The 24,333-nt window shown below is 38.3% G+C and overlaps 2 protein-coding genes across 3 annotated transcripts; one reads left to right on the top strand and one right to left on the bottom strand.

Moving 5' to 3' along the window:
• The first annotated feature begins 17,889 nt into the window (after nt 1-17,889).
• On the top strand, nt 17,890-22,237 carry ATZW10 (centromere/kinetochore protein, putative (ZW10)). Its single transcript, XM_079060899.1, has 13 exons — nt 17,890-18,530; nt 18,734-18,871; nt 19,087-19,260; nt 19,378-19,539; nt 19,688-19,915; nt 20,001-20,126; nt 20,214-20,306; nt 20,391-20,486; nt 20,641-20,766; nt 20,853-21,089; nt 21,344-21,494; nt 21,793-21,875; nt 21,978-22,237. The coding sequence occupies exons 1-13, from the start codon at nt 17,964-17,966 to the stop codon at nt 22,059-22,061; spliced, it is 2,265 nt and encodes a 754-aa protein (XP_078917025.1). The 5' UTR covers nt 17,890-17,963; the 3' UTR covers nt 22,062-22,237.
• A 174-nt stretch (nt 22,238-22,411) lies between these two features.
• On the bottom strand, nt 22,412-23,932 carry LOC145125211 (triacylglycerol lipase-like protein). Of its 2 annotated transcripts, none has more exons than XM_079060706.1 (5): nt 23,620-23,932; nt 23,426-23,498; nt 23,059-23,123; nt 22,868-22,977; nt 22,412-22,759 (listed from the first exon to the last, which is right to left on the bottom strand). In XM_079060706.1, the coding sequence occupies exons 1-5, from the start codon at nt 23,731-23,733 to the stop codon at nt 22,564-22,566; spliced, it is 558 nt and encodes a 185-aa protein (XP_078916832.1). In that variant the 5' UTR covers nt 23,734-23,932; the 3' UTR covers nt 22,412-22,563. The 2 variants fall into 2 exon arrangements, with proteins under 2 accessions (XP_078916832.1, XP_078916833.1); XM_079060707.1 differs by having other exon boundaries at nt 22,661-22,759; nt 22,876-22,977.
• Nucleotides 23,933-24,333: the final 401 nt, after the last annotated feature.

Raw genomic sequence — 24,333 nt, forward strand, 5'->3', positions numbered from 1 at the left:
AATGGGGCAGATCTAGGCTTATGGAGACCATTTACTCATAAAGTCTTCATCTTGGGACAAAACCCTAGAAATTGGTCCATAATGCACAAATCCAAAATGATGAATAAAGCTTTGAGCTTTTTACCTCCAAGTGGTGCCTCAACCTCTGTAAAGCTCAGATCCAAAGCTTGCACTCCAACTCTAGCTTCCACAATGGCCCTCTCTTCTTCTTCACAAGCACACAAAGATGCCTTCAAGCTCAAAACACACACACACACAAGCTTAGAACGAAGGTTTGGCTTTCTAGGGTTTCACTCTCTGGAAATGGTGGCTGGGATGGAGGCCATAGCATTCCTTTTATAGTGTTCATGTCTCATTTAGGGTTTTAAGTCTGGGCCCAGTACGCTCAGCGTAAACTAAGGTACGCCCCGCGTACTGGGTTGAGTCCGCGTCAAAGGCACGCCTATGGATACGCGCAGCGTACCCTTCAGTACGCCCAGCGTACCCACTTATCACCATTTCCTATTTTGGGCCAATTTCGACAACTTGGAAAAGAAGAAGGATTAGAGAGATACACCTGAATTTCGGGGTGTTACATGCTCAATCCCATCAAATCAGATCTCAAATCAATCATAACAGGTTGCCTTTATACATGCAAATTACACACATAACAGGATCAAATAGACTTTCAAATAATAGATTCTACCCTAGGACCACAACCAGACAAGGAACAGGAAATAAGGCCAAATCAATCATTCTAAGGCTATAAGCTCCTAGCCGTATACAATTTTAAAAGCATACACATAGCCAAATCCATCCACTATCATAATCCACTATCAGTATCACACGGCTAACATATTGGGGAATCACTTACTTGAGCTCGGCCGATCACACACATTGCACTCTCCTCTTTTTCCAATTTTAAGTAGTTTTTAACTTTTGAGTTTTGAAAACAATTTTACCATTTCCTTAGTTTGAGTCTCGACACACCCGAGAGTGTGCCCGAATCCCTCAAACCAAGGCTCTGATACCAACTTGTAACGACCCAAATTTCCAAATAAAATTTTTCATTTTTAATTAATCAAACATTCCCATAAAATGTGAAGTATCGATTGTTTTCAAATCCATAACATCAACATTTTATTTCAAATATCAGAGTGTCCCATCAAATCAAATGCCGGAGAGTGCATGTCGCGCCATCAAGCTTTGCCCATGCCCTTAGGCTCAGAAGTACCTGAAACAATCAACAAACTGTAACCTAATGCTTAGTGAGTTCCCCAGAGCATACCCCACACAATCCACCTAATCACATAAACCATATTAGCTATAAAAGCTACATAAACCACATAAGCCATGCATACAACATATAAGGATGCCATGGAAACCCTCCAAGGTCTTATACCTAATGCCACTAGAACCCCCATACGGTATTAACTACCTGCCATGGGAACCCTCACATGGTCTTCCTGCCATGGGAACCCCCACATGGTCTCAATCTATTGCCACGGGACCCCCCCCCCCCGGGTCTTTCATGGAAATGTCATACCAACATAACGCATAATCAATCAATAATCCACATAACATAGCATGGGCCGACCTTGGTGCCTTAGACCCATTGGTATGGTGAGAAGACTCATCTCTCACAAATGTTGAACTGACAAGATAAAATCATATAAGTCCCAATGCGCAGCTCCAACTCAGCTTCCTACAATCATCATATGACTACTTTGTCAAAATCCGAACATACCAATAATATCCTCAAAGTCAAACTTGGTCAACCATAGTCAACAGTCAAGGTCAACAGTCCATGTTGACCCAACTCGTCGAGTGCATCTAGCAACTCGTCGATTTCCTTTAGCGTTCAGAAAATCGGGGAAAACCTTAACCAACTTGCCGAGTTATCTTATCAACTCGTCGAGTTCACTGCGCCTACCGAAAACGGGGAAAAATCTGATCCAACTCGTTGAGTTATCTTATCAACTCGTCGAGTTTACCCTGCAGTCCGAAAACGGGAAAACCCGATCCAACTCGTCGAGTTGCCAGGGCAACTCATCGAGTTTTCCCTTGTCTTAACATATTCAGTCCTTCCAGTCGAATCCAAAGCCCCCAAACTACAGATCCAGTCCCTAAGGACTGAAATACCACGTAAAGTTGCAAACTTTACGTGCATGCAAGGCCTCAAGAGGCTAAAACACTTAAACTAAGTCTCATACAAGGTTTAGGGAATGGATAAGGGCTTAGACTAGATAAAGTGAGAAACTTTATGTCCATGGAGGCCTAGAGGAGTCTAGATTTGGAACCATATCCCCATGACAAGTCCAAATCCAAGATTGACACCATTATGCACCAAAAGTGACAATATACTTCCATAAGATGAGATCTAAGCAAATAAAGATCAAGGTAGCAACTTTATACCTCAAGATGGTTGCCTTAACAGAGTAGATGTCGGATCTATGGCCCTCTTCTCACGTCAATCTCTTCAATATTCAAGTTTCTTTCTAAAAACCACAGGATTCACTCTCCAAGGCTCACACACACTCAAGAAAGCACTAAAGCGTGGCTAGGGTTTCTCTCTGGACAATTAGGACGATGAGGGAGGCCACAAATGACCCATAAATGGGGCGTTACAGTTGGACCCTCCGGTCCGGTCTAAATCGTTGGACCCTCTAGTCCGGTCTATATAACACATAGCATACATATATCACAATGCACATAAACTCAAACATACACATAACTCATAAGACCCTCCGGTCTGCACATAGATACCACTCTAGGTAATGTATAGTGAGAAGACTCACCTCGGGTAACTCGGATAATCTCGAACTCAAAATACTGATCTAGCATCCGCCTAAACACATAAAATAATTATCTCTAATTAATACGGCTCTCAAAGGCTAGACTAGTCCCTCCCTATATTCTCATAGAAGGGTAAAACACCATTTTACCCCTCCAATAGCCCAAAGGTCCAAATGTTGACTAAACCCTAAAAGTCAACGAAAGTCAACCCTCCAGAATACGCGGCGCGTACCAGATCTGTACGCTGGGCGTACTCGAAGGCTTCACAGAATCGGGGAGCTCGACCCCTTAAGTTGCGTGTACTGGGATTACGCCCAGCGTAAGTCCCTGTTTCACACTCCTCATGATTTTGGTCTTAAACGGTCAAGACATAAGCTCATATTTCAGATCTGACCATTTTAATACCTCTTAATCCATAAAGTCGAAACCTTTAAGCCTTTGCATGGCTGTAAAGGTCACCAATCACTCCAAACACCTTTCCTCTTTCCCCATTAAGCCCTTATCTCATGCATGACTTAATCTTAACATCCAAGATGGGATTTTTATGGACCTACAACACAAGATACACTGAAATGGGGCAGATCTAGGCTTATGGAGACCATTTACTCATAAAGTCTTCATCTTGGGACAAAACCCTAGAAATTGGTCCATAATGCACAAATCCAAAATGATGAATAAAGCTTTGAGCTTTTTACCTCCAAGTGGTGCCTCAACCTCTGTAAAGCTCAGATCCAAAGCTTGCACTCCCACTCTAGCTTCCACAATGGCCCTCTCTTCTTCTTCACAAGCACACAAAGATGCCTTCAAGCTCAAAACACACACACACAAGCTTAGAATGAAGGTTTGGCTTTCTAGGGTTTCTCTCTGGAAATGGTGGCTGGGATGGAGGCCATAGCATTCCTTTTATAGTGCTCATGTCTCATTTAGGGTTTTAAGTCTGGGCCCAGTACGCTCAGCGTAAACTAAGGTACGCCCCGCGTACTGGGTTGAGTCCGCGTCAAAGGCACGCCTATGGATACGCGCAGCATACCCTTCAGTACGCCCAGCGTACCCACTTATCACCATTTCCTATTTTGGGCCAATTTCGACAACTTGGAAAAGAAGAAGGATTAGAGAGATACACCTGAATTTAGGGGTGTTACAATTCTCCCCCACTAGAATTAGACTTCGCCCTCGAAGTCATGCTCCTCAATCACACGTAGATCTCACTCCATAACCCGAGAAGCACCACTGAAAGGTTCTCATACCACACAAATATCTTTCCCCATAGAAACCTGAATCCAAACAGGGATTCCCCATCCCGGAAGAAAACCAACCCCTCAGCCTCTAATATACCCCTTTATGACCTTCCCAAAACCTGGAAACTCTAGTGGCCTGGCCCGCCGCCAGACCGCCCACTCAAGAGATCACCATGATATTCACTCCTCGAATATCAAACCCTGATAACTCACTGCTCCTCTGATTCCCACCAGACACAATTCAACAATCGGCTACCGCTCACTCATACCAAACATGTTGAATGACTCGGATCACGCCCCAAGAAACGGAAGGGTTCACATCCCACCAAGGCTCATCCACTGAACTGCTATACTAACCCATCCAAACAGTGAATTCTCAACACTCTGCCCTCAGACACAAGACAATAATCATGCTCGCTCAGGAGTGTCCTCAGACATAAAAATAATCATAAGCCTCAGCTCCATTTCACATACCCCTTTTAACACTGTGCACCAGGTCTAAACTCGACCAAACCGTTGAACCTCCAAGGTCCATTGCATTATCCCAACCGTCTCAATGAATTCCTTCTCACAATAACTACCTCGGCCCATTGTGACACACAAGTCATGAAGTTCGCCTTACCCCAAGCGAATGCTACACTCCCAACTGAAGGTCGACTTAACCCCGACCTATGTTGTTCACTGCTCATAGTTCCATGCATCTCGCGGTACATCCCGTACCCGAGTACTGACCTACACAGGTCTAAGACATCAGATGATAAACAATACCCCTTAATATGGAATCCATCTCTGAATCCGGAATCTCATTCCGCCTACTCAATACACCACTAGAATCAAACTCAACTCGAGAGTCTAGTTCGGCACAGAATTGGAACCACTCGTCCCAACGAAACACTCAACTCGCGACCCATGACCCGCAACCCACGCGTACATCTCTTCTCTGATTCCTTTCGATTGCGGTCTCCACAGCCTAACTCAAAATATAATGATTTCCGATCATTATGGAGACCTTCGTCTCTCTCCTGGTCTGGCCACCGGGTTCCCGAAGACTCAATCTAATAAGGCTACTCAAGCCTAAGAACTCTCCTGCGTCATGCTCTGACTGACAAATAACACGGCTCCCCGCAGCACCACGACACTCTCTCGCTGGCTAGTGAGTACTACGGCTCCCTGCAGTATCACAACACCCTCTCGCTGACTAGTGAGTACTACGGCTCCCCGCAGTATCACAACACCCTCTCGCTGACTAGTGAGTACTACGGCTCCCCGCATTATCACAACACCCTCTCGCTGACTAGTGAGTACTATGGCTCCCCGCAGTATCACAACACCCTCTCGCTGACTAGTGAGTACTACGGATCCCCGTAGCATCACCACACCCTTCACTGAATAGTGAGTACTACGGCTCCCCGTAGCATCACCACAACCCCTCACTGAATAGTGAGTACTACGGCTCCACGTAGCATCACCACACCCCTCACTGAATAGTGAGTACTACGGCTCCTCGTAGCATCACCACAACCTCTCTGCACTGACTCATTGAAACTGCAGTTCCCCGCAGTCTTACCGCACTTACTCTTACCACTTCACAATCTCATCCTCAGGTTGACACCACACTGCGATCATCAACTCATGCTCTGTGGCCCAGAATAGATAGGTACACACACACCCATCCAGGCTAAGCATCACTACTTCGGACGACCACCGTCGTGACAAAACCTATTTTTCTCGCTGCAATTCACATTCTCAAATAAATCCATTTGATGTCAATTAGCTGAAGGGCCTCCCACCGGAACCATAGACACTTGCTACTCCACTCGTCATCTCAAACTCAAAACTCAAAATAATCCGAGATTTAGGACATTAAACTCGGATTCCCCGAAATACCATCACAACGCATCGCAGTGTCTTGACTCTACCACTGATCTCATACTCATGGCATCATACTCAGATACTGCATTGCTTCCTCGGAACCTCGCAACCGGTCTTTCTCTCGTGCCACTTGTAACCCCGGAACACTCCATCTCCCAAATTAAAACACGGAGAAATTGCCAACGACTCAGAACACGAAGATGACAATCTGAAACTTCCTCCTCTATTGCTCAAAACTCATGCAAGAATACTCATAACGACCCTGAAGTTGGTTGCCCAATCAACCTCTTCCCTTCCCATACTGCATATAATAGCCCATACTCTGAACCAGAAATTCTCAACCGCCGAACTAACCTCACAAGCCAACCACCTCGAATTCACCATTTTAACCTTGAAGGATTCCTAACCACCACAAGGTCTCCGACCAACGGCCACTTGTCGTGGAGACACTCATCCTTTCTCAAACACGTACCACATGCACTATCTCACTCTGCACCTCTCCTTGACCACCAATAACCCTGGTCTCAGGAATCCGCACCGCAGATCTCTATATCCAGTTCTCTAACCGCTCTTAAACAGGTCTCTGATCTCCTAAAAAAAGCACCCGGTCCTCCCCCACTCAGGGTTCGAACCATCACCAATTGGTTCGCCAACAATCTAACCCACATACTGTTTTTACGAATAACATCGCACCTACTCTTGGAAGGTGATACGCAATGCTCGATGATCTCCCCGATGGAGGTCAAGCAATTCCAAATACCCCGAATCTCTGATGAAATCCTCCGAAACTTCTCATCATGACTACCTCTAGTCATTCAAAATCTCGTACCATCCCACTACCGGACATCTCAACTGTCCAGTCGTAACCATGACTCTCAGTCTGAAAATAACGAACTAACATATTCCTCATCCTCGACTCTTCAACCAACGTTCCATCACGTGGGTTGTAATAAGGGTGGAGTCCTCATTACCACACTCGATACTCATCATAGACAAAAAGAGCCACCGCCCCAATATCCTCTTCTTGATCGTCTGCCGCTGCAGCTAATATATGCCCTACTATGCTCAAATAGGGTGTATCCTTGTCCTTAACCATCTCAGTCCCCGCTGACAACCTGCTCATGCTCTAACATTACCTATCGGCAGACATACTGCCCAAATACTCTGATGAAAGATCGTAACCAAAGCTACCCCACAGGGCTCACCCCCAACCTTGGAAACCGAAAATCTCAATACCTCTCCTGTTTCCCACAGGAACAGAAATAGCACCGCTCAGGTCACAGAAAATGACATCTCTACCATCGGCCGGTCGCTCAGCCCAGACCGTATTCTCCCATAACGCACCATCCCTACTCATCCCTGAGTCTTGCGACTCCAACTGGCATCTCACCAACAATCCCTCGGAGCTAACTCGATTTCCCTTTTAAGGGATGCTCCACTAAAACTCGTTCATCATGGCCCTCTGGCCCCATATTCTTTCACATCTTATCTCAGTCTAGACAATCACCATGGAATAACTGGTAGAACCAGTAACACTAACCACCACAGGTCATAGTACTCGAACCATGTGGCCACCTCTCGATTTGCTATGAATCATGGTACCCGAACCATGTTACCTCCTATTAATCTGCTACGAATCATGGTACTCGAACCATGTTCTCTCTTCCCAATCCGCCTCAAATCATGGTACTCGAACCATGACATCACCTCTCGATATGCTACAAATCATGGTACTCGAACCATGACATCACCTCTCGATCTGCTACTTATCATGGTACTCGAACCATGACATCACCTCTCGATCTTCTACTTAGATCCTCCGGAATACTCCCTGCATCGAGTATGGGTCCTCTGCTTTCAGTAGTACGGGCCCATACTACCTGCCACATCTACCCATACTCTCTACACAGACCATCCCAGAGTTCCTAAGTATCTGCTCAACCTTCTTTATCACCAATTTTCGTCACGCGTGTCCACTCCTCTGCGACATATCCTACTCTGTCAGCGTACTCATCTGACTAGGGTCACCCTTTCCTAGGCTCTTCCTAGGTTCTCACACTTCTCTGTCATCAGCTGCTGAAGAACTCCTTATGATGCCAGCCATCTACCTCCTGAATATCGTCATATTCACTTAGTAGCTGACTCTCATCATCAAGAGTTCCACAAAGCACGAAGCAAGCAGCATCCGGGCATCGAATAATCTCTACCAACATGTAAAACCACTCTAGGTTATTACCCACTTGCTCTCCTCATACTCAAAGGATATCACCGAACTCAAGCAACTTTACCCCACGCGGGCATCTGACTACTCTCTCAGTAGACTCCTCAAATGCTCATCTAGGTATCTCTCCTAGATTACTCCTCTACTCATATCCTTCTCTCAAAGGACTCCTGCTGGATACTCATACTCAGCACATACTCGAAGGCACATCGCACGTAACATCAACTCCTAGGCTAAGGCATCACAGATCAGGCCACCCTAGTCCTAAAATATGAAATACCTAGCCTATCTCTAGCATGCATAGCATATCACATAATATCTCATAACACATAATGTAAGGGTATTTTGGGAAATCACCGTTCGAGCGCTGGCTGATCGTACACACTGCTCCGTTCTGATTTTCTCAAAAATCTTTTACTCTTTTAGAAAAATTGTTTCTTTTATAAAAATTTCCTCAAATCCTCAGTTTGAGTTCAGATAAGCCCGAAGGTGCATCCGAATCCCTCAAACCAAGGCTCTGATACCAACTTGTAACGACGTAATTTTTAAAACAATTTTTCATTTTTCAAACATAATAAAGCTCATATAATATTCTCAAAATCTCATATGTATCAACGGTCATTACAATAAAACATATCCCAGAATCTCAAAAACATCATCCTCTGCCAGTGTGTACAATTCATGTCGGCGCCTTCCCGCGATCCTTACTGGTACCTGAAACACATATCACATAACACGGTAAGCATAAATGTTTAGTGAGTTCCCCAAAATACCACATACAGCACATAAGCCACTCGAGGCTATAACTCGGTATGACCTTCCGGTCAATGTGTCTCAGTGGGACCCTCCAGTCCCGTAGCTCGTTGGACCCTCCAGTCCGGTCTAGCTCGTTGGACCCTCCGGTCCGGTCTAAATCGTTGGACCCTCCGGTCCGGTCTAAATCGTTGGACCCTCTAGTCCGGTCTATATAACACATAGCATATATATATCACAATGCACATAAACTCAAACATACACATAACTCATAAGACCCTCCGGTCTGCACATAGATACCACTCTAGGTAATGTATAGTGAGAAGACTCACCTCGGGTAACTCGGATAATCTCGAACTCAAAATACTGATCTAGCCTCCGCCTAAACACATAAAATAATTATCTCTAATTAATACGGCCCTCAAAGGCTATACTAGTCCCTCCCTATATTCTCTCAGAAGGGTAAAACACCATTTTACCCCTCCAATGGCCCAAAGGTCCAAATGTTGACTAAACCCTAAAAGTCAACGAAAGTCAACCCTCCAGAGTACGCGGCGCGTACCAGATTTGTACACTGGGCGTACTCGAAGGCTTCACAGAATCGGGGAGCTCGACCCCTTACGCTGCGCGTACTGGGATTACGCCCAGCGTAAGTCCCTGTTTCACACTCCTTATGATTTTGGTCTTAAACGGTCAAGACATAAGCTCATATTTTAGATTTGGCCATTTTAATACCTCTTAATCCATAAAGTTGAAACCTTTAAGCCTTTGCATGGCTGTAAAGGTCACCAATCACTCCAAACACCTTTCCTCTTTCCCCATTAAGCCCTTATCTCATGCATGACTTAATCTTAACATCCAAGATGGGATTTTTATGGACCTACAACACAAGATACACTGAAATGGGGCAGATCTAGGCTTATGGAGACCATTTACTCATAAAGTCTCCATCTTGGGACAAAACCCTAGAAATTGGTCCATAATGCACAAATCCAAAATGATGAATAAAGCTTTGAGCTTTTTACCTCCAAGTGGTGCCTCAACCTCTATAAAGCTCAGATCCAAAGCTTGCACTCCAACTCTAGCTTCCACAATGGCCCTCTCTTCTTCTTCACAAGCACACAAAGATGCCTTCAAGCTCAAAACACACACACACACAAGCTTAGAACGAAGGTTTGGCTTTCTAGGGTTTCACTCTCTGGAAATGGTGGCTGGGATGGAGGCCATAGCATTCCTTTTATAGTGTTCATGTCTCATTTAGGGTTTTAAGTCTGGGCCCAGTACGCTCAGCGTAAACTAAGGTACGCCCCGCATACTGGGTTGAGTCTGCGTCAAAGGCACGCCTATGGATACGCGCAGCGTACCCTTCAGTACGCCCAGCGTACCCACTTATCACCATTTCCTATTTTGGGCCAATTTCGACAACTTGGAAAAGAAGAAGGATTAGAGAGATACACCTGAATTCCGGGGTGTTACATGCTCAATCCCATCAAATCAGATCTCAAATCAATCATAACAGGTTGCCTTTATACATGCAAATTACACACATAACATGATCAAATAGACTTTCAAATAATAGATTCTACCCTAGGACCACAACCAGACAAGGAACAGGAAATAAGGCCAAATCAATCATTCTAAGGCTATAAGCTCCTAGCCGTATACAATTTTAAAAGCATACACATAGCCAAATCCATCCACTATCATAATCCACTATCAGTATCACACGGCTAACATATTGGGGAATCACTTACTTGAGCTCGGCCGATCACACACATTGCACTCTCCTCTTTTTCCAATTTTAAGTAGTTTTTAACTTTTGAGTTTTGAAAACAATTTTACCATTTCCTTAGTTTGAGTCTCGACACACCCGAGAGTGTGCCCGAATCCCTCAAACCAAGGCTCTGATACCAACTTGTAACGACCCAAATTTCCAAATAAAATTTTTCATTTTTAATTAATCAAACATTCCCATAAAATGTGAAGTATCGATTGTTTTCAAATCCATAACATCAACATTTTATTTCAAATATCAGAGTGTCCCATCAAATCAAATGCCGGAGAGTGCATGTCGTGCCATCAAGCTTTGCCCATGCCCTTAGGCTCAGAAGTACCTGAAACAATCAACAAACTGTAAGCTAATGCTTAGTGAGTTCCCCAGAGCATACCCCACACAATCCACCTAATCACATAAACCATATTAGCTATAAAAGCTACATAAACCACATAAGCCATGCATACAATATATAAGGATGCCATGGAAACCCTCCAAGGTCTTATACCTAATGCCACTAGAACCCCCATACGGTATTAACTACCTGCCATGGGAACCCTCACATGGTCTTCCTGCCATGGGAACCCCCACATGGTCTCAATCTATTGCCACGGGACCCCCCCCCCCCGGGTCTTTCATGGAAATGTCATACCAACATAACGCATAATCAATCAATAATCCACATAACATAGCATGGGCCGACCTTGGTGCCTTAGACCCATTGGTATGGTGAGAAGACTCATCTCTCACAAATGTTGAACTGACAAGATAAAATCATATAAGTCCCAATGCGCAGCTCCAACTCAGCTTCCTACAATCATCATATGACTACTTTGTCAAAATCCGAACATACCAATAATATCCTCAAAGTCAAACTTGGTCAACCATAGTCAACAGTCAAGGTCAACAGTCCATGTTGACCCAACTCGTCGAGTGCATCTAGCAACTCGTCGATTTCCTTTAGCGTTCAGAAAATCGGGGAAAACCTTAACCAACTTGCCGAGTTATCTTATCAACTCGTCGAGTTCACTACGCCTACCGAAAACGGGGAAAAATCCGATCCAACTCGTTGAGTTATCTTATCAACTCGTCGAGTTTACCCTGCAGTCCGAAAACGGGAAAACCCGATCCAACTCGTCGAGTTGCCAGGGCAACTCGTCGAGTTTTCCCTTGTCTTAACATATTCAGTCCTTCCAGTCGAATCCAAAGCCCCCAAACTACAGATCCTGTCCCTAAGGACTGAAATACCACGTAAAGTTGCAAACTTTACGTGCATGCAAGGCCTCAAGAGGCTAAAACACTTAAACTAAGTCTCATACAAGGTTTAGGGAATGGATAAGGGCTTAGACTAGATAAAGTGAGAAACTTTATGTCCATGGAGGCCTAGAGGAGTGTAGATTTGGAACCATATCCCCATGACAAGTCCAAATCCGAGATTGACACCATTATGCACCAAAAGTGACAATATACTTCCATAAGATGAGATCTAAGCAAATAAAGATCAAGGTAGCAACTTTATACCTCAAGATGGTTGCCTTAACAGAGTAGATGTCGGATCTATGGCCCTCTTCTCACGTCAATCTCTTCAATATTCAAGTTTCTTTCTAAAAACCACAGGATTCACTCTCCAAGGCTCACACACACTCAAGAAAGCACTAAAGCGCGGCTAGGGTTTCTCTCTGGACAATTAGGACGATAAGGGAGGCCACAAATGACCCATAAGTTCCTTAAATAGGGTACAAACCCCTGAAAATTAGGGTTTTCCTTTACAGTGTCTACTCGTCGAGTTGGGGCCTTTCAACTCGTCGAGTAGACCCTAAGTCCCGCATCCAATATCGAACTCTACTCGTCGAGTTGGGCTCCCCAACTCGTCGAGTCCCAGTGCAAAACCCTAAAAACTTGAAAAATAAATGATACCTGGAACAAGCGTTACAGTGATTAGGAAATACAATGATAGATTTTATATTGAAGTATTTACTATTTTTTGAAATAATTGGCAATTATTGAGTAATTATGTGTTTTAAAAGCTCACTCTTGATTTCACCCGTTTTAAATTTTATTGTTTTGTGTATAGCTCCGTTGAAAATAAAATGTAGTTTTCATCTGTTAATATTAGAGAAATTTAGTAAGATGATTACCTTCAAACAAATTGTTTTATTTAAATATGACCAATCAAATTAATTGTAATATTTTATTAAAATTGTATAAAGTAATACATTTTGTGAATTAGATTTTTTAGAGGTTAATGAATTTAGATTTATATGCACATAATAATATGCTTTAAACATGTAAATAATTTTTGTCAACACATATATTTTAATAAAATAAAAACATATTTCAAATCATACAATATATTTTGATGTTTTGACGTAATATATCGTCTTACATTAATAATTATTTATAAATCATTTTATTTGACCCACAATTATGTTTTATGATAGATTGATTGTCAAATCAATATTAATGATTTGATCTTACTAAGTTTGAACAACAATCGACTTGATCATACAATAATTGACAAAAAATTGAAGCTAAAATTGGAAAAGAAAATTTTATATAAGAAATAAATTACATAAAACAAAGATTATTTACATAAGAAATAAATTATATAAAACAAAAATTGATGTGATCTTACTAATACTTACAAAAAGTTAGAGCTAAAATTGAAAAATAATCATTTACATAAAAAATACATGTCATAAAACAATACATTTTATATAGGGAAAAACTTAGAAAAACCTAACATATTTTCATCAAATCCTTAAAAAAAAAACAACTATATTATTTTTTTTGTACGTTAAAACCCTTATATATTTTAAAATGTCTAATTTAAGTCTTTGAGATCGGTAATACCTAGATAGCCAAAAATGTTAGGTAATTAATTCTAAAATGTTTGATGATAACAATCCATTAGATTAAAAAAATTCAAAAAAATATAAGGGTTTTGATGCACTAAAAAAAACATTATAGTGGTTTTTTCAATGCTTAGATGAAAATGGGAACCGATTCGTACACAATAAATTTTTTCCATACACAACAACTTCTGCATTAAAGTATTGTATTGTACAACTCCATAAAACATCAATTGTTGTGTATGGATAAAAATTGTTGTGTTCGAATCACTTCCCGATGAAAATAGATTGGGTTTTCTTATGGTCAAAAAGACTTAAATAAGATTTTCAAAAAATATAAGGGTTTTAGTGGACTACAAAAAAAACGTTTTTTTTTCTAAGAATCAATGAAAATATATTGGGTATTTATGAGGTTTTTCCCTTTTATATATTATCTAGTTATACCTTTAGCAGACAATACTTCTTTAAAGTTTCAAATCTACCATACATACATCCATAATTTTTTAAATACTACCAATATATATATATATATATATATATATATATATATATATATATATATATATATATATATATATATATATATATAGAAATGACATCAATATACAACCACCTTAAACTCATAGAACCATAGAAACAAATTATAACCTTAGGATTATTATATAAGGTGCACAATAAAATTATACACCATTGTACATAGAATAGAATCATATGTTGTTTCCATCTTTATCTCATATTTTATTTTTATTGTTCCCAAAATAAAAGAATTTAAAGTTTAATAAAAAAACGGACGCATGTTTGTGTATAATAGAGATTCTGCATATTGATTTTTAATTTGTGTAACTTCTTGATTCCTACGAAAGCAAGCAAGCATTGATTTTCATAAAATTAGTTTTTTCTCATTCATCCCCTCTTCATCGATTTTCACAATTTCATTGCTTCTTAATTTTTTTTGTTGTTTCCATTGGATTGTTAATTATGTAGGTGTATTAGATAATTAAAATTTGCTGCAGATATGGGAATTGAGTTACAAGCAAGGCGTCTATGTTTTAAGATTGAATCAAAAGAACAATAATGCATAATCAATTCACTTATCCTTTCAAACCTTTGATTTTCTTAAAGATACAAATAAACTTTTTGTTCCCATTTGGAAGGAGTAATTATTAGAGATAAAATAGAAAAGATTTGATTTATTTTTTAAATGTAATGAGTGACATTGAATTAATCATTAACTCTACACAAAGTTTCAATTGATGAATTGTGCATTTATCTACACATAGGGATGAGCATATGGACCGGGGAACCGGCCGGAACCGGTACCGGAAGGCAATGGCGAGTCTAGAACGTGAAACTACATAGGTCACTATTTAAATGAAGTCGATAAAAAAGAAAAATATAAGAAAAACTATTACGAGTTCGGATCGGGTTGAGTTGTATAAGTAAAAAAAAATATTTAAAGTTTTTACAATTGTACGCAACGAGATCTTATACCTTGATACAATTTCACAATTGTATCAAGACTCATACTTTCTAAAACACTTTTTTTCAATATATGACACCAAACTATTATTTAAAAACTGATCATTCCTTTTTTTTGCATACATCAGTCTTTACAAACTTTATTGTTGAATAACATTCAAATAATCAATTCACATTAGAAGTTTGAAACATAAAAAAAAACTATTGTAAAAGCATGAAACAATTAAAAAGTGAAAAAATCATTGTTAACATTCAATATCCATAAAATTTTATCCATTGACAATTAACAATATTAGAAGTTAGATTTTTTAGAACAAATAAATTATGAAACAGTACTAAAAAAAGGAAAAAGAAAAAAAACCAAAGCAAATGTAATTAACAGAAAATAAAAAATAAAAAATAAAAAATAAAGCAAATGTAATTAACAGTGAAGGAAAGTGCGAAAGTGTGAATTTTAAATCACCAATCCATTATTATGGTCTTTACATGCCAATGGAATTTGGAAATAGAATTTCCTTATGTAGTCCTATTTTATTTAGCGTACAAACTTGAATATTTACCGGCAGCATCCTTGATTATGTGGGTTCCTAACTTTGTGTGTTGTGAATTGTAAAACGCCGATTCTTGATTCACGTTTTTTTCAATTTAATTTGTGTTGAGCTACGGATTATACCCTAAAAAATTATTGGGCTAGTAAAATATTGGATATGGATTTTAAGAATCTGATATATTGATATTTGGTGGTTCATTTAATTTTTATAAGGTAGGTCACATATTTTTGTTCTATATAACTTGTTAACAAAAGAAAAAAAAAGGTGGGTCAAGTGACCCACCATGATAATATACAACCTCGCCGCTGCCGGAAGGAACCCGATGGAACTGGTCGGGCCGGGACCGGGACGATATTATTGTGGATTTTTGGAACCGGTAGGACCCGGAATCGGTAGACCCGGCAAAAATCGGAACCGTTTGTTGCTATTTCTCGAGGACCGGTTCCAACATTGAAGACACGACAAGAACCGGTAGGAACCGGAACCTGTAGAACCGGCGGTCCGGTTCGGTTCTTCATTTTGGTCGATGTCCAACCTCCCCCCAACAAACTGGATTCCTACACCGCCGACCATACAACATCTCAAACGGGGTCGGTCAATACTAGCATGATAACTATTGTTGTATGAAAATTCTGCTAGTGGAAATTGATGTTCTACTTAGTTTAATTACATGTTTGCTATTTAATTGCATATAGTTAATGTTAGAAGTTTATGAATTTTAAAATCAGAAACCCACTCCCATTAATATTATTTCTAGTTTAATTAGTAGTAGAAATGTGTATTGGGATCATACTCGTTCCCCAAGTGTTCGATATCCTAGTCTTTCATTACTATACTATTATACATATAGGTATACTTGCCTAATTGTGTAAAAATCTGTAGTTGTTATTAAGTCCTCTTTATAAATATAAAACTAGTATAATAATTGCACACCAATGTTTGATCTCAGTTCCTTAAATATTTCCATAGCATGAGAACAAGGTATACCAGACAATTTCCATTTTCCACATGTATAATAACGAGATTTCAAAATGACTATACCGATCTTTATTCTCATATTCATCAATAAATGGTGACAGTAGAGTCTGTGATATTTGTTCGGAAACACGACTTGAATTATCATTTCAATGGAGTTGGCTCTATCAGATATGATAGCTAAAGGCTCCATGTCCCAAATACATTCTTTGAGTCTTGATAAAAACCATATCCATGAATCCCCACTTTCAGTTTTTCCAACACTAACACCCCGTTCCCGAGTTCAACTTAACGAGAGAAAGGAAATGAAATGGGTGGAAATGAGAAGAAAATAAAAGAAATTGATTTTCTCGAGTTTCATTAAAGGAGGGAAGTGGAAGGAAGTGGAGGGAAATGGGATGATCACTTTCCCTCCTAACTTTCCTTTCGATTTAGGAGGATTTGGAAAGAAATAACAAAATAATTCATTTTCCTTCCACTTCTCTCCAACTCGGGAACACAAAAGAAAATTTTGTTTTCATTTCATTTCTCTTCTTTTCTCTCATGATTTTCTTTTATCTTCTCTTCTTTTCTTTTGTTAAACTCGGGAACGAGGCGTAAATGCTATTGAGAGGATTTGGTTATTACAGTTCATGACTACTGCTACGAACATTGTGCCTAAGTATTTCCCTTTAAGATATGTTTTGTTTTTTTTTTTATTTTTTTGTTTTTTTGTTTTTTTTTGAACCGGCAAATACAAATATATAAATCTATTCCTAATCTAACACCTAATACCACCTATGTCCACGACGGGACTTGAAACGTTCAAACCTACATAATAATTTAATAGATTAGTCATAAAATCCAATACACGTATATTTAATAGATTATATAAGAAATATTATCGTGCAACCAATAGCCATGAAAAAGTATTCAATTTTTTGGTCATGCCCTGTCTTTATATGTGTAACGGTCCTTAGATTTTTCCTTTCCAACTTGTAACAATATAAATGAAATATTTGAAAACTTTCTCTAAGGGTCCTTCTCAACAAATTTAGAGTATACATTTTTGCACTTCATGTTTTCTAGTATGAAATATGTACATTAGACGGTCATTTAACGTTCGTTGGATGTGTTTTCCCCGCAACATATTACATGTACTTTCAAGATTCAACTGATATACCCTTCAAGATGTGACCAACTTTTTTTGTTTGCTTGGCGACGATAGAGAAGGAGCTATGTGTTTGAGCAAATATGATTACCCGATTGTTAACCACTTTACGCAATTTCCTATAATATAATATAAGATAAATAAAATTACACTAGTTTAAGTTTTAAAACAACAAATATAAATACTTACGGCCCATTACCACTAACAAAAGCCCAATGGGTTGGGCTCTAATTCTACACTTGTATGCTTTCCTGATCTCCACGCAAAGACAACCTTCTACCAACACCACCGGCGCCCGTCGGGGAACCACTGTGCTCCTCCAGATGGATGTGCTCTTCAATTCAATCGACGTCCGGGATTTGTTATCGTCACATGATCTAGACGACTCTTCACCGCTCTCCGCCCCCGATCTCCGCCTCCTCATCGACCGTCTCCAAGTCCGTTCACTCGACATTAAGTCCAAAGTCCACAATTACATACTCGCTAACAATGATGACTTCTCTGCCCTATTCTCTCGCTGCTCCGACGCTGTTATTAATTCCGAGCAACTATCCGATCAAGTATCTAACCTTGTTGGTCTGTTATCATCGAATCTTCAGCCGATCGATCTGAAAATCAAAGAAACAGTCGATGAGATTAGGAGGAAACGTGTTGAATCGAAAGAGAAGAAGGAAGCGCTAGATTTAGTTAAGGTAGTGTTGAAATTGAGCCAAGAGTTGAGTGTTGTGGAGAGTGATTTGATGGCGGGAAAGGTCGTTGAGGCTGCAGAGGCTCTTACAGACTTGAAAGTGGCTTTACGAGTTAGAGATAATGTGGAGGATCTCAGGGAAGAAAGAGAGCCATTGGTATTTGGTTTGTTAAGGAAGAAATGGACAGATTGCTTCGAAGAGGTACAAATTGTATTATTTTTCATGTGTAGAGCTAGAAAGAAAACTGAATTGATAAATCCTGGCGTTTATTGGGTACAATACGTTTCCTTATTTCGCAACATATGATGTTAGATGATGATTATCTTTAAGAATTATGACATAATTGATTATTTGCCTTTCTTGAGTTCGTGGTGTGTTAACTGGAACTGAATTTGCGTTTGTAGATACAAAATGCGCTAGTGAAGTTCATGGAGAATGCAGTGAGATTCGATCAGCAGTCCAATGCAGTTTATGTCAAAAATAGAATGGCTATGAATGACAATCAAGGGGTTGAGCTTTGTACTGTTGTGAAAGCAATGCATGTAAGTTTAAATCCTTTCAGCTTCTCCTCTTTATTTCATTTTGTTGGTAAACAAGTTTAATATAAGTTCTTATAAGCATATTGATTCTACTTATTAAAACTCTGGGTTAATTAACCCCTGACAACAACAGAGAAAGAAATTTTTGAGTTCCTCTCTTTCTAATCATCATATGCAGATCAAGTTGAAAGTCTTTCTTCTTCCCTTTTCTTGTGCAGGTAGTTGGTATTCTAGATTATGGGCTTGCCAAAGTATCAGACATGATGACCAGACATGTGATAGCACCTGCAGTGCGCTCTGGTTCTCATAGTTTTTCTGTAGAAGAAAAAAGACTAGATTCAGGATATATAGCTGAGGTAGTTTTGAGAATAACCCCACCTTCTGATTCTCAGGTATTTATAAAGTGGCATTGGATATTTCTTATCTTTATTTATCTTATGCATAACACTTATAACAAAAGGTATTATTAGATTAACTTCTTATAGTGTCTTAATCCTTTATGCATGCAGATTGAGAACATGGATGCTGAAACTATCTATTCTGGAATTAATGTTGTGATTCAATTCATTTTCAACTTCATCTGCTTTCAAGATTCTTCCTGGATGCGATACTTTGGAAGATTGACATGGCCCCGAATGTCAGAATTGATTATTTCTAATTTCCTTTCCAAGGTTAGTTCCCTTTTACATAAATGTTATGACTTTTCATAAGAATTATCAAACTAATGCTTCATCATACCTCACAAATACTTTTCATATTTTTTCTTAAACAACAAAACCATCATATGTTAGATAATTGATTTGCATTATGTGATGCTAGATTGTTCCTAATGATGCTTCCAAACTTGCTGACTTTCAAACAACAAGACAACTCACATCTGACTTTGAGGCATCACTTAAACAAGTTATGTTCATCTCCCCTGGGAAAGATGAAAGGTTGACTAATTTTGCTGACAATGTTGAAGTTCACTTTGCAATGAGGAAAAAGGTTGAGATTTTAGCATCAGCAAGAGACCTCCTTCTACGTTCAGATTTTAATCTTCCTAAAGTAAGACCCCTAAACTTTTTCCACACACCCTTTTCTCTTCTTCATCAACTGTATAAACATTGATTGAATGACAGTTCTTTCACAGGACTATTCAAGGAAAAACACAGAGCTTAAAAATGGTGGAAACACAGACTTACTTTTTTCCTCTGAAAAATGTGTCATTTCTGAAGCAGCTTTTCGTCTAATGGAAGTTGTTCATCAAACACTAAAGGTTAAATAAAATATTACTCGGTATAAAATAAAATATATATATAAAAAGTTACTTTTCTCTAAAAGTACATTTGTATATTATGTGCAGGATGTTTGTTTATCATCTGCAACAGTGGCTTTAGAATTCTACCATGCTGCTAGGGATGCTCTACTTCTTTATGAAGCTGTTATTCCAGTCAAGGTTTGTAATTATTTTGAAGAAAATGATAATGTATTTATGGAAATATTATTGTGGGCTTATAATATTTCATTTTGTGTTATGAAGTTAGAAAGACAGCTGGATGGAATCAACCAGGTTGCTGTTCTTATTCATAATGATTGTCTATATTTATCACAAGAGATTCTTGGCCTTGCTTTTGAGGTATGATTATTAGATTATATAAAAAAAACAGCTGTTTATTTATATATTGTTCAATAAAGATACGTAATTTTGTTTAACTTATTATTTTTTGAAGTGATAACTAAAGTTTTTGTTGAGTGTTTGAAATAAATATATTTTCATTTTATTATTTCAGTATAAGTCGGATTTCCCAACTTCCATGAAGGGAGCTGTGTTTATTGATTTGGGTGTAAGATACAAGATTATGGCAGAAGAGATATTACAAAGACAGATACAGCTTGTTAAACATAATTTAATGGAGGTAAATTTATTTTTATCTTTCAAAATTCAAATTCAAATCTTGGTTTTTTTTTTCTCTTAAATAATAAATTTTGAATTGTTTTTTAGGCGATTGATGGGGCTGATGGATTTCAAAATACCCATCAACCAAAACGATGTGAATCTGCAAAATTTAGTATTGATCAGGTGGCTTTTATACTGGAGAAAGTTCACATAATATGGGAGCCACTTTTGCTTCCTTTGACATACAAAGGAAGTATGTGTAGTGTTGTGGAGGCTGTTTGTTCTAGAATGACAAAAGATATACTCATGTTAGATGACATTGCAGCTGAAGAAACATTACAGGTTCATTTTGAAAAACCTTTCTTTGTAAATTCTATTAAGGCGTGATCGGAATCCGTGATTCCGACGGAATCGGAATCCGGGATTCCGTTCTGTGTCGTGTGTGGTTGCCAAATGGATGGAATTTTGGTTCTTGTTAGATTTGTTTGGAGTTCATCTTTGATTACAATTTCTTCCGATTCCAATTCCCCTGGAGTTCAACTCCTTTGACAGATTCCATTCCTTCCAAATAAATACGTTTTTGTTTATTCTTTCAGCTTCAAAGGTTGATTCATATGCTGCTGGAAAACCTTTCTTCTTTAATGGAATCTTTGATTGCCATCAATCAAACAACAAAGCCACAAGAGAAGTCATTAGGCTCTATTAATGATCTAATTCCATCACTCCCTAGACTACGGATATTAGCAGGTATGTTTTTTTTTTTTTTTTATAATTATTTAAATTGGTGTCACTAGGCATCTTTTACTTAGCTAGTGTTTGTGATGAAATTTGAGACGGAATGGAATGGTTCATTCCAATGGAGTCGATATAACCCAAATGGAATGGAATGGAATGAATTTCACAATATAACCCAAATTTGTATTTATTTAATTTGTAATGACTCGAATATCTCTGGAATAATTTTTTTATGGTTTTAATCAAATCGCAATCTTATTTTCTAAAAATAACTAGAAATTAATGATTTATTTTTAAAAAATATGAACAGATATGTTGGACATGCCTTTGAAGTCCATTACTGCATCATGGGAAAGTGGTGAGCTGGCAAAGTGCGGTTATACTTCATCTGAGGTATTATTATTTATTATTATTTCTTAAATCTTACTCAATAACACTTCTAAACTTAACCTTTCAGTTTTTATTTAGTTATTGTTATTTGTATCTATGTTGCAGATGAGGGATTTTATCAGAGCCATATTTACGGATTCGCCCCTACGGAAAGAATGCTTGTGGAGAATTGAAAATATCACATTTTAGTTTTTTTGTTTTTTTTTGCTCCATTGTATATACCCCTCATGTTGTACTATAATCAAAGGAAAATTTCTCTGATTATTGCATCTGTCATCTGTGTTTTTTTATAGTCGGAGTTTTTATTTTTACCAATGAGAATATATCATGATATAAATACTAACATGATCTTTTTTACTCTTTTATCAAGTCTTATAACATTTTTTTTATTTGTTTTCAATATTCAAGTGTTCACTAAACAACAATTTCAATTTGTTAAGCCCAAAAAAAAAAATTAAATGACAAAAAAACAAACATTAAAGAGAAGGAAACCCGAAGTTGTACTTGTTCAAATGGATATGAAAAACATAAACTCAAAGTTGATAAATTTAGGGTTTTTTTCTATATCAATTAATTTCATAAAGAATAGTAGTAATAAAACTCCACACCATATCAACCATCTCCAAAAATGTATATGTATCTCAAAACTGATTCCATTCCCGTCTAATCTACATCATTGATCATTCCCTTCTCAAGCAGCATTATGTGCAACCGGAATCGCGCTTTCCGATTCCGATGCTTTGACTGCAGTATTTGACTTCCTCAATCGACCCAAAATTTTCTTCAATTGCCATTTCTTTGGTTTAACTTGACCCAAAAGCTTCATCTGTTCCCTTTTAAATTTACGGTTTGCATACCACCTCCCACCTCTCCAACCCAACCCATACCTGAAAAAACCACAGGGACTGTTTTCGTAATTTCGTTCAATTACAAGGTGTGATGTGGTAAATTTTATAAAAACAACAAAAGTTTTGAAGAAAGACTATTTTACAAACCCGATTACCAAAGTGACACCCGATGTGGCCACACAGGCTGCGGCATTGGAATTACCGTTTCCAACCATCTTTTTGAATTCCTTTCCATCAACGTCATAATTTCTTTTCATCTACAAAAAAGCGTATAAACATTATCTTATTATTATATTTTATATATTCTATACATTGTCAATTTTATTGCTAATACTAACAGCATTTTCGATTGAGTCAAGCCTTTGTTCAACTTTTGTTTCATGAAGGTGGCGTAGCGTATAGCCTGCAAAAAATTGTCACATTTTTAAGTTAAATTTGACACAAACATAATCTAGTGATTATAGAAGCATCTCATGCTGTAATTCGAGTTAATTTTATGGTGTTTGATGATGCAAAACTTACACAAATCCATATACTTAAACCTAATTCTCGAATTCGTATGGATTCTTCTTCAATTTCAAGAACTAAATTATTCTATTTATAACATTTAGTATGATACAGATGTAGTCAGGAGATTTCTTCCAAAAAAAAGTTATGAATATAGGTCGATCAATTCGACATTGAAGTAAAGTAAGCTAAACATACCAGTCCAAGCAGTGCCAATGGATGCTATGGAAGTTAGTAATGTAAACACAACTTTATGCCTCTCATATGTATCCTATCAAAATGAAGATCATCAATGAAAGGGGAAAAAAGAGGGGAGATATAGGGAAGAAGCCCTAATTGCTGCCTAATCACAAACGACCAAATTGGATGAAAACCGGAATCATTTAAAATACCTTGGTTGATAAGAAAGTATCTTCAAGAGCAGACAATGAATTCGAAAACATTCGTTTGATATGATGAATTGAGAAAGGCCTTATAAGAGAGGAACCCTTCTTTAAACCCTGCATAGTGATTTACGTTACCCTCTGCAAAGAATCGAAGCTTATTGGATTTCAGCTGAGTGGGTTTCAAGATGAAAGTGTGAGATTTTAGGTGATGGCGTTTGATTCCAATTCGTGGGTAGTTATTCTAGAAATCGGGTTGCGTTTAGTTTTTGATCTTTTCCTTTCTGAATTTTCGTTTCTAAAATGGTACTTGGAAAAATCAAGAACCTCGGACAAGTAATAACCCGAGAAATTGTAGAAATTGTAGGTGATGTTTGTTTTTTTTTTTTTTTTTTTTTTTTTTTTTGCCCGCAATCTTCTTAGCCTCTTCTGTCTACGTTATACAGACCAAGCGGAGACATTAGTTTTCGTAGTCTGTTTGTTTTTTTGAAGACTGCAGACCTAAAAATGTATGTGCGTCCTCTTCTTGACGCAGATGTGGACCTGAGTCTTCTAACATCTTTAAACATCTTCTAGCCTAAAAAACACATATATCTTTATTATTTTTAGTTTTTTTGAATTTATATTTATTCTAACTTTATTAGTGATAAACAATTTTAAAAAAAAAAAGTTACAATACTTAAAAAAAAAAGTTCAACGACACAAACATGATATTTTTGACAA

This window comes from Lactuca virosa, chromosome 7, assembly GCF_052849685.1.
Source record: "Lactuca virosa cultivar CGN04683 chromosome 7, Lactuca_virosa_CGN04683_v6, whole genome shotgun sequence".
Lineage (NCBI taxonomy): Eukaryota > Viridiplantae > Streptophyta > Magnoliopsida > Asterales > Asteraceae > Lactuca > Lactuca virosa.

Bases quoted from the DNA above. Each gene is read 5' to 3' on its own strand.
- LOC145125211 (XM_079060706.1), bottom strand. From the start codon at position 23,733: ATGCAGGGTTTAAAGAAGGGTTCCTCTCTTATAAGGCCTTTCTCAATT. The intron at 22,978-23,058 runs GTTAGTATTAGC...GCTTTTTTGTAG, and splicing joins TTGACTCAATCGAAAATGCT to ATGAAAAGAAATTATGACGT. The intron at 22,760-22,867 runs GTTTGTAAAATA...TGGTTTTTTCAG, and splicing joins GGTGTCACTTTGGTAATCGG to GTATGGGTTGGGTTGGAGAG.
- ATZW10 (XM_079060899.1), top strand. From the start codon at position 17,964: ATGGATGTGCTCTTCAATTCAATCGACGTCCGGGATTTGTTATCGTCA. The intron at 18,531-18,733 runs GTACAAATTGTA...TTGCGTTTGTAG, and splicing joins GGACAGATTGCTTCGAAGAG to ATACAAAATGCGCTAGTGAA. The intron at 20,127-20,213 runs GTTAAATAAAAT...TATTATGTGCAG, and splicing joins TTGTTCATCAAACACTAAAG to GATGTTTGTTTATCATCTGC.